Raw genomic sequence first — 11,943 nt, 5'->3', positions numbered from 1 at the left:
GTGATTTATTGGATTGCAGTTCGGAGTTGTTGTTGCCGGAGGCTGGTGTTAGCCAGTCAACTTGTCGCTTACCAAACAGCTGGCTTGTCATTCACCTGACTATACCTGTCTGTGTAAAATTGTTGCGTTTAATCCATGCATACCAAACAAGCTTCTTACATTAACGTCGTGTGCCGTTTATTAAATAATGAAATTTGATATTAAATATGATAGTGACAATTTGATGTGTAATATTAAATCATACATACATACAATGACTATAACGATATTCTAACGTTACTGTGAAAATGCATGCATTATATAAATTAAAAGACTGCCATTTTAATTAAAGATTCATAATTTCATTCATGTAAATGACAATGCAAGGTATATCATACTTGTTATAATATACAAAACTTTAATTCCGTAATTCTAAAACTTAAAGCATCTTATCGAAATAGTAGAAGTCGACATCATTATGCTTATTTCGAAAAAGTAATCTACTCCTTACCATTGCGACGATCACAGATTGCGAGCTCTCAGGTTGACTGCTAAACTGTCAGCAATTACGATTTTTCGTTCTTTGTGACGATGCGCTCAGGTCGACTATATCCAATAGAATCTCCCTTGCAGCCAGTAGAAAATTTAGTTACTGTCCGATCCTGTTTATCGCAATGTGAGTTCATTTTTACAGTATAAAACCATAAGCCACGAAAATATCGAATAGTTTTATTGAAAATTCTATAGGAGGGCTTTGGAATATACCTTGCGACTGGCAGAGCAACAGGATTTCCTTCGACTGCTATAAACTGAAGATCGTTGTAAAAAAGAGCATACTTGGTGGTTAGATAGTGACAAAATATGATGCTTGCTGCAACGGAAACAGTAACGAACTGAATTTATATTGCTTTTATATGCAATTTTAATTTCACAAATCAGTTAATACCAGAGACTTTAAAACTGGAAACTCATTTCTGCAAATAAAACTATATTGGAGACAGCTTAAAGCTAACCTTAAAAACGAACACTTAAGTGTAGAGATGTCGAAAAATAATTAGATTTAACACCTCAGACTTGATTCTCCTGAAATGTGCAAAAAAAAAATCAGTACCAGTTTAAACCGTTGTAATTTCTAGAGCGTTGTTACGATTCCTCGTGTGCTGTTATTACATACGATGTCATAATGTCAGCAAAAGGGAAGCTCGGTAACGCTTAACGAAGCTTTTTAAGTCTATACTAGTACGTCTCTGCTCAAATGCTAAATATCCGTTAATGATTTCAATTCCAATAGGTGTTATGGACAGCTAAATGGCGTAATATCGGCTGTATCTCGTAAAAACATTTCATTATTCCTGAAAATCTATACATTCTGAAATACAAAAATTTGCGAATTACACACATTCATCGATCATAATTTTTAGGATCACAGTTTTAATAAGCATCATTTACTTCCCTTCGGACAAAACAGTCGCGGTCAATTTGTCAGTGTAACTTTTAAGAACACTCGTGTCTACCTTTTTTTTTTTAGTTTACCGTTTAGTGTAAGAAAACTAAATTAGCCAAATAATTGGCTGTGTGTTGTTAAATATTATATAGGTGATGTATTTAGTTCTGTCGGGCTTATGATCTTCCTACTAATAAGTAGTTTTAAACGAGGTAGTCTGTTACAGTAATTTGTCTTCGACACTGTTACTAATGTAATTGGTGCAATATTAGTATTAGTAAGGCTAATTTTGAGTAGCTTATGGTAATTATAACTAATACATATTTGAAAAAAGGCACCAGTGAGGTGAAGCATTTATGAATATCCATTTTCACTGCATTCAGTCTCCACCTAGATCAATGGTGCAGAGATGTAGGACGTAAAACTCCATTCATTTCATCTCCACCTAGATAAAAAAAATATTATAAGTATGTTCCATGTCACAAAAAGCCAAACCTACCTGGAAACGATCTTGGACCATCCTAGGAAGTTGATGTTTTTTTTTCGGTCACTCAGAATATATTGACACGATTTATCAACAACAATCCTATAAAAACACAATATGTAAACAAATAAAAAAGTAAACAATAATACTTGATGCTTCAAATATCTTAGAAATTGAGGCTCGTTTCAGTGGGTTCTATGGAATCACATAATTAGCAAAAAATCAGAAATTAATTGGACCCAATAGTATGTAGGCTGATACAAACTTTGTCATGGTTAAATATAGAGCATATTGTAAGAGGTTACTCCCGTATAAAAGCACTGGCCAAGTTACATATCTATTGTCACCGAGAATATAATACAATTTATTTTACTGAGTGCAAGGAGAAAGAAATGAAAAAATACCCTATATAAATTCTGAAAAGACGGAAATTATCACATAACGCAACTGTATAAGGGTGTGAATGGAATGGGGTTCGATTTGCCACGAACAAATATATTATCTGTACTTAGATTTATATTTCGACTTGTTAAGAACGTTTCAAATTTAGTAACATGTCCATCTGTCAATATAGTTTGTATAAAATGTACAGTTCAAATATGGCGTTATTAATCATCATTTGTCGCCAATTGAATATCACTTGTTGAATCTGTCCAATTAAACAATGATTTGAAAAATCACGTATTGTGAGAAGACAATCTTAAACAAATTTTCTCGACTTTGTACATGGTCGTGGGCATGTGGGGAGTGCACATGAATTTATTTCTGCAGCCAATCTGATTATTTCTATTTACATCTCTAATAGAAAGCAACTTATCATTTTCTCATTTCACGTGTTTATTTTTGACAATTGTGGAGAAGATTAGCGCTGTACAATCAAATAGCTAGAGGCTGCGAGTAAATTGGGAAGCAGTATTCTGTCAAAAAATGATTCATAACGTAATAGAATACACCTGTCAGTTGATTGGTCGCTATTTATCACGTGGTTCCATCAAACAACAGTCAAGGCGGGGTTTACTGCCTAGAATACAAGTTAGAAAATAGAGAAACATTATTTACTGCCTTACCAGCTAAAATTAATGATCATGAGTTCGTTTTTGATGAACCCTGGAACATATACTGAACCAAAATTTCCCCCGTCAGAGGAGTATTCACAATCTAGTTACATACCGACTGATAGCGGCGATTATTATCGTGGAACTTACACTTACGGATATACGACGACGGATCATGTTCGTTACGAGGAAGACAAATCAGACTCTCATTATACGTGTTCAAACTCATTAACTCCTAATCATAATGTTACTAGTCTTACAACATGTGTGAATTCATATCCCCCACCCTCCGTCTCGCCCGATACCCCTCCAATGCACGGACACTGTTTACCCCAAGGAACGGGGCATTTATCAGATGTAGAAAATGTTCCATGTGGGAGACAGAGTGGACACCCAGTTATATATCCATGGATGAAAAAATCTCAAATTCCACAAGGTGAGTGAAACTATTCCTTTCAAATTGCTAACAAAACTCTTTTGTACTTACAAAATTTGTATGCAAGTAATGTTAACTTTTATTCTTACGTCTCATTGTATACATATTGTATTCATGCACATAAAACAAATATGTCAAAGTATTTTTGGTATTATAATCTTAGATCTCGTATACAATTTAGCTTATAATTTTTTACTGAATGATTATTGTGACAACAATTCTTTTTTTTTGTCATAATTCTCTCGCACAAAACATCAAAATGAACTTACTGTCTCTGCCAGCCCATGTTTGTATTATTTAGGTCAACCATAAACGTTTGGAATACAAAATCAAAACAAAGTGTTTGACAAGAACATTAGGATTCAGGATGTGAAAAAGGAATAGCATCTGCGAGAATTTTAAAACTCTTATTCCATCTGCTTTTCGAAGGAATCATTAAGTTTTGCCTGATACACTTGCTAATTGTAGAAATGTGAGCCGATTGCTGAATAGGTCATGCCCTAGATCTATTCATTTTTGACAACCTGATATAGCAATGTTTTTGTTTTAAGAATTGTTGTATCTACAAAGCAACTGAGTTTTAAGTAAATGGATTATTCCATCTAGCAACTTGTGACATCTGTGATTACCTTAGCAGGCACCCTATCAACCTTAGTGTGTTAAAGAATCGTATTTTATGAGATATAATGAAGTAAACATTACACTGTCATCAATTTCTTACACCTTATCCTTACACATGAAAATCAGGAATTTGAGAATTTCAATGATAAATCTTAAAGTAAATATAAATTATATTTCAAATATGCTTATTGTTTAAAAAATAAAACCTTTTTTTATTTTTGAAATGATGGGCTATCAACTGAGTGAGAAGTTATTTTTGTTTAAAAAAAAAGAAAATGAGAAGGAAGGAACATTTCCATAATGTATGAAAGTCAACTACTGGCAATCCTTTCAATTATGACTATTCAGAATCATGCATGATAATCAATTTATAAATGATATACAGAATAATGAAATAAAATAGTGACAGTGTGATCCATCATGTAATATTGACTAAGATAAATCATGAAAAACAAGCTGTAGGCAGGTATTATAATAAATTATCAATAATAGACCTTCCATGTATCAGCTTTATCCTAGAAATCTGATTCCTGATATCCATATAATAGATTAACATTATTAATCAACCAAAACAACCATCAATAATATAAATAAGTTACAAACTACATTATGACATTTAATGCCATAATTAATATGCAAATGAATTGACCCGTGTGAGTAGCATTTAGTCAGTTGGATTTACATTGAAGGATGTCATATGGCATTTGAGATCCGACTCTTAATATACAGTTTGGACAATTTTGACCACAGAGCAACTATTTTCTTTACCTATTTTGATCAAGTGCATAAGAAAAGTATTAAGAATTTGAAATGTTTGATAAGAATTGCATGAGGTTTTCACAACATGAGTATATATCAAATGATTTTACCTCAAGCAACGAATAATCTTTGGTGTTTATTTGATATTCACATATCGTTTATAATTATGGCATGGTATATTTTGTCTGATTCGAGTCCAACCTCCCTGCTCGTAATTCTAATGAATATAGGAATATAGAGTGTGCAATTGCATGACAATCTCATTCGACTTGTAGCCAATGTAGTATAAACTTAAACAAGTGATTGTTTTTCTATAAAACTTTATCAAATTGGTCCTTATACCAGAGAAACATTAATACAACATTGATCCATCTGAAAGTTCTATTATTCAATGAAAATCTGAATTTTCTGAAATTTCACTACTATATACTACCTTAGTCATCTACACACAATCTTAATGGTTTTATAGAAAAAAAATTAAGTCGGTTCAGAGGTAATCAAAGTATTTATATGTTCTTTTTCTTTAAAGCAAATCTGATAATTCTTTACAATTGAGAATCGTAAATTGCAAAAGTGAATACAATCTAATTCTTTGCATTTACAATCTTAGTTATTTTATAGAAAATCAAACATGGTCGAAAAATTCGATATTATTATCTAAACGCAATCATCAAAAAATAATACAGAATCCAAGTTAATTATCTGAAACGGCCAGTGCTAAGGACATCGTTATTATAAAAATTATTACTCCAGAAGACCAATCAAACAATTATACTCTTATGGATGATTATCTTTAGATGAAGTGAACAAGAAAAGGTTCAAATCCTAATCTCTTCATGTCTCCCTAATCTTTCAAAAGAACGTGAAAATGAATATTCATTTGAAACACTCAGTTCAGTTACAATTAGTCTCCACAGATTGCATAGTCATACATTGTTCATGTAAAAGCAATACTTTGTGGAGCACCTCACAGCAAATTTTGGTCATATCATTCGGTTTATCTCTGTTACTTAGCCATTATTTCGCAATTTCAACCGAAACAAATCAAGGAAACTTACTGGTTATGGCTAAATGTGAACAATGTGAACGTGTATGATTTTTTTGTCAGTCCAGCTATTCTGGAGACGTGTTTCTAAATTTAATGTATACTGACAATTTGACAGTTTATATGACTACTAGCAGGTATTTTTACTCTAAATATAATGTAATAAAGAGAAAACTCCAGACAATAAAATGACAATAAATATCATTCATTAAATATAAGACATTGTTATTGCCATTGTGTTATGTTGTAACAGCATATCAAGTTACAAGCAACTTTACAGTTCTACTATAGCTTTACATTATGAATCTACTCTTACAGAGTACCGATACTTTATGGATATCGCTGCTGTATTCAGCTCTCTGTGTCAATTTTCATTATTCAGATCTTGACTATACTATGCTAGCTAGCCAGGCAAGGTAACATACGTCCAATGATAGCATTCGGAAATAATATTTTTGTTTTAATTGGACGTTTTTTTTTATACGAGATCACAAGCTTGTCTGGAACTAATATACTTAAGTATAAATAAATTTTAAAAAAACGTTCTTCTAATTACCACTACATTTGACCATCAATTAGACATGAATTTCAAGTTCCACCAGGATCGGATAAATGCTGTAGCTTCTAATAATTGTTCAATCTCTCTATGTGTGCATTGTTGTTCTTCATCATTTATGAAGCTAGGTAGGTCTTGTATAGTGCCCAGCTAAAAAGCAATCAACCCCAAAACACCCCTTTATCTATCTTTACATGTGTCTAAAATGTAGCATGAATTGTAGCAGGAGTTGAAAATAACAATGATTTTCATTTGCTGTAGACTTCTAGACTTTTAGACTTCGCTGTAAATCTACACATTTTGCCACTTTAATCAAGATGTCATTGTAATAAACAATAAGAATTATTGTACTGTTTCACACTTTAATCTGGCTTGAATCTTACAATGTCAACATCTTTTCCATCAGAAGACCACACATACAACATTTAACAACTGTGGTGAAGAAATAGTTAAAATCTCTGAGAATGACCGATAAGCGACAGAAACTCCTGCTAACATTACCCAGATCAGCTTCAAATTGATTATCTTGAGACAGGCGGACAAACGATGAAAACATTATTGCCAAGTAGTCTTTTTAAATCAATGTTCATTGAATTAATCATAAACAGATTCTGTATCAAAAACATTTAGAAGGAAAATGAATTACATGAACAATAGCACGCTCTGCTTCTAGGTGGGTATCAATGTTTTTCAAACTAGGTGATGACAGCTTACCTCCAACAGTTGCATCAGGTGAAAAAAAAGCAATTTCATCTTAGTGTGTAAACTGATTGAAAATAAGATTAATATACTAAATTGGGTGTTTATTGTTCACATGGTGCTCACATCTATCAGTAGAAATATTTATTTTGCATTTGGCTTGAAGTGTATTCAGTATTTTAGTATTCAAAAGCAACGCTGTAATGTTTGCTTAATTATGTCAAATATTAAGATACACCTATTAATACGATGATCAAAATTATTTAAGGTATTAAATGGGATTTGAAAGATGATTCCTTAAATATCGGACATTTTACGTTACAGTAGTCGTGCTTTGCTTGCCTTGATCCCAGAACTACACACCGATAGTTCACGACCAGATAGTAGTTTTGTACGCCCAATAATGAATTTGGCTCATTTTGAATGAACGGTTTTTGAGTTATTGCCATTGACTAAGTAAAAATATACCAAATGATCTGGTAACATGATGGGGGCTACATGTATAAATTAATCTTAGTCAAGTTCAAATTTGTCTATGTAGATGAGCGCTTCTTAGTGTGAATTTGATGATAACTTAAAAATATATCTTTGAAAATTTAAGAAATGAGAGGAGAATGATAATTCAATGTTTCTGGGTTATTACTATTGATTTAAAAAGATTTGGGGAGAAACTCGGCATAACTGACCGTAAATTGATGAGATATTCAGGGTTTTTGAGCTACAAATGCATAATGAGAAAATTTCGTATTATTATGAAGATCTGTAATATATTTTTTGTCAATAAAGATTTAGCTTTCATTGCTGCCAGCTGCCAGTGAGCTTATGTTACCTTGCCTGACACGCTATCTTTTAAAATCAATTACTCTGGCTTTTTATAATCGACCAATCCGATCGCTTTTAGATCTAATTGGTGAAAAAGACATCGTTTTATTTTTCAAAAAATATCAATTTACTAAATAAGTTTAAAAATTACCCTTTTATCAGTACATACATACTAGGATAATGATAAAAGAGATGATATATATTACATTAGACTTTAAATAAATAGCTGGGGGTCTATTTATAAAAAACACATATTTAAAAGTAGACTTTTGATCTCACAATATTTTGAAGTCATGCGCGTACAATCATCCTCAGTTTCTGTCAATTTATAATTCATTTCTCTCCCTGTTGAATAAAACATGATCACAAAATAATGAAATTGACTTCAGATCTGTCAACTGAACAATTTCCAATATGTCCTTCATGACAAACTCAGTGGGTATCACAAACTATCTGTTGTTTTGTGTACGTAAAGAGAGTGTCATATTACACTGTGGGTTTAATTATGTACGTATTTGAAATATAAAAACTTTATACATGTGTCAACTAATAACAGTCAAATTTTTCAAATATGTGGAAAACGAGGCATCATTAGTACTTTAAAAGCTTAAATGAAAGTTCAAGAAATACTTATTTGACAAACTTTATATCATAGTACATTGTAGGAATTTTGTGTCTTAATTACTTAAAAACGATGCAAAAGAAATGTGCAAAACTCAAACTGCTTTTACTGTTGTGAAAAAGTTATGTGCCAATTCCATAAGGAAATGAAGAAATGAAATCCTTATGAAATGTTTAAATGGATTGTCACTGGTTTTAAAATAATGACCTATAACTAAATATCAGAAGATCTTGTATTTTTAAAATGTTTATGCATCTTATAGTGTTATAAATTGATCACTTAGTAATATTTTCTTTGTTGTACTGTATTATGTTTTCTAATGCTATACTTCAGTTGAAAATTCTCCTCATTTCTAGTTTCAGGCAACACGTTGGCAATTGTGGATTCCAAAAGAAACCGAACAGCTTATACCAGACATCAAGTTCTCGAATTAGAAAAGGAATTCCATTTTAATCGTTATTTGACCAGAAGACGCCGAATAGAGATTGCACACACCTTATGTCTGTCAGAGAGACAAATTAAAATCTGGTTTCAAAATCGCAGAATGAAATGGAAAAAAGAACATAAATTACCGAACACTAAGAGTCGAATGCTAGAAACGGGGTTAGATGATGACGATATGAGTCCGACAGATCTGACAGTTATTTAAGATTAGATTCATCAGGTTTTATGGAATTTATAATAAACTGAGAATGTGTGAGGTATGGAATCCTGTATTTTATTCTCATGAAATGACGAAAGACCCATCAGCAAGAATATGTTTGGAAGTGGAAAATTGGATCTCATGTTACTATATTGTAATAAAAAAATCTTTTCTGTCCGCTCTTCTCCTTCTTGTATCAAAGTGTTATTCCTAGTGAATCGCCAACCATTGAACCCCAAGATGCTTCAAACTTTGATATTACGTGAAATGAAAGTTACTTGACATGCAATGACACTAGTGGCGATAAGAAACAGTGACATCAGGTGTTTCAAGTGATTGTAAGTTATTAACACTTCCGATGGTAGACAGTAGTTCATATAGTAAAACAAATTATACAATGCGTTTTACTGAACCAGAATGGTGCTAAAATAGCATTTATTCATTCTTGACATAGTAACACACTCGTGATCACTGAGTTATATAGTTCTATTCTAAAAAATGCCTCTAAACTGAAAATGTTTTTTGGCTTTGTTTTAGACACAGCTCATAAAATACGCCAAAGAGAACACGGAGGCCCTTTTAAAAGATATGCCTATTCGACAACTCCAACCACTGGATGTTTCATATCCCCTTCTTATTCATAATGAAATTCACAATAATTCATCCTAAATTTACGATTATATGAGAAATAACTCCTATAATCGTATTTCATGAACCAAAGACGCCTTTTTGTTTTGTTTACTTTTGTTTAAGTACTCGGTTGTTTTGTCCCTTTCTATTTATAGGTCATGTTTTTGATGTAAATAATCATAAGTATAATTAATAAAAGAAAATCCAAAGAACATTTTCTTGTGTACTAATATCGATTTCATCTTGATGTATGCTCTGTTTTTCTCCTTGTCTTGTGAGAGTTCCATTCCTATATTATGTTGTGTTCGTATGACTGGATCGAATAAACCTTTAACCGGCTTTCCCCAATTTTAATTTCATTTCGATGCATTTTGGCATACATATATATGGTTACTAGAATTTATAACAAAGAGTTGAGACATTGGTTTGTAAGGTAATACTATGTGTGCTCAAATTGTAAATTTAAGTGTAGGCTCTATACGTATGACGGATAAACGACTTCGGAAATACAGACTCAGTATTTTGGAGACTAATCTTTACAATTTCTTATACTTATTGTTTCAAATCCTTTGATATTTTGACTATACTTTGCTGGCTCATTATTCCTGATTAGATACACCTCAAATGACTTACTTTCACAAATCCAGAATAGGCAGTGCAAAATTCAGAAATATTTTTTTTTTTCGTATATAGTATCCTACAGATAAACTGCTTACTTATCTCCATTAACGTACATCTTGAATAAGGGAAGCAAGATTTGTTTGTCAGAGGATGCATCGTAGGTGCCATTGTCAAGCTGAAGTTACCACAATTATAGCTTAGTAATCAGTGGGGGTTACAGAGCTTCTACAAATTTTGAATTCAACCTCGACAATTGCCCCCTCATTGTGTTAGTCTGCGCCCTATTTATACCCCCAGTCTCGGAAGGGTGGCGGTGCCACTGATAATTTCGTAATTTGGAGGTGACGTTTCAGATATACTGACTTAGATCTGTCTTATTATAGAATTGGAAAAGATTTTCGTCGAGTTTGATGGTTAAAGGGCATCAAAACATTCACCCCGAACTAGTTTTGCCTTATTCTCACAATAATTGTACGAATCAATAAAATAACTCTTCGCGCAAATAGGTAACTTAATATGGATCTGAGCGACATTTAGGAAGACACCGGGTGACTGATTGAAATAGATGCCAGTTTTTGTGAAATCAATACCATATCGCTTTAACAAACTAGAAGACGTTTAAATGCTGTAGGTGTGAAACAAACATTTACGAATTCCAGTGGTGCTGAAAGAGCATCTGAACATTTAAAATGTTTGAAGCAATTTAAATTTTTTTATGTTTTCATTAAAGTAGACGATCAAAATCAGAAATACTTTACATTCGTAGCTGTAACGTTCTGAAAGACCTGTTCACACTTGTCTTCATTTTTCTCTTATCTCCCGATAAGTGCAGATCAGAAGTCATAAAATCAGGCGGTGTCAGGTCTGAAGAAGGGTGACAGAAACTTCAACGCTTCTGCATAAAAACCGGGTAATGGCGTGTCAGAAAATAATTCAATTAAGATATAACAATGTGTTGAGTGAAGTTACTGGGCCTACCACGTGCACATTTCATGTCTCAACAAATTTGCATTCAAATTGTTATTTTTCAAAACCTTATTTCCTCGTCTACCTTATATAAGGAGTAGCACAGGATGCGAAATACTGCTATGCCAAGAATATATCATTGTATCGTGTTGTTGTCGAGGTGTTTGAACAATATAATATTGGGTTTGATCCTCAGTACAGGATACCACAGTGGCCATATTCTTAAGAAAAATAATGCCAGTACAAATATTTGAATTTTCGGAAAGGAATGCCAACTTGGCAAACCAAACTACATCATCAGTTCTAGTGACTTTTTGGAATGCCCCGAAAAGAAGGTTAGCATTGCATTTATCAGACAGCAAATACGAGCACAGTTAACTTGGAGCATGGTTTATTCGGATTTTTGAATATTCAAACACCACGGCAGAGAGAATGTTCGTGAACGTTTAATGTTTCAACACGAACTATTGGAATGTAATTAATCTGTAATAACTCGAGAACATAATCTATGATTAATTAATGTTCTAATGATATCAAACAACGTGAAATAGGGAGCCAACA

At 32.6% G+C, this 11,943-nt stretch overlaps 1 protein-coding gene across 1 annotated transcript; it reads left to right on the top strand.

The window, feature by feature from the left end:
* Positions 1-8,904: 8,904 nt before the first annotated feature.
* On the top strand, positions 8,905-9,171 carry LOTGIDRAFT_110972 (hypothetical protein; the record flags this gene model as incomplete). Its single annotated transcript, XM_009048192.1, has 1 exon — positions 8,905-9,171. A coding segment is annotated over one exon (267 nt), but the record flags the coding sequence as incomplete, so codon positions are not given.
* Positions 9,172-11,943: the final 2,772 nt, after the last annotated feature.

Source organism: Lottia gigantea (assembly GCF_000327385.1).
Source record: "Lottia gigantea unplaced genomic scaffold LOTGIsca_12, whole genome shotgun sequence".
Lineage (NCBI taxonomy): Eukaryota > Metazoa > Mollusca > Gastropoda > Lottiidae > Lottia > Lottia gigantea.
Note: the sequence above shows the minus strand (reverse complement) of the source record. Positions and strands in the feature narration are given on the sequence as shown.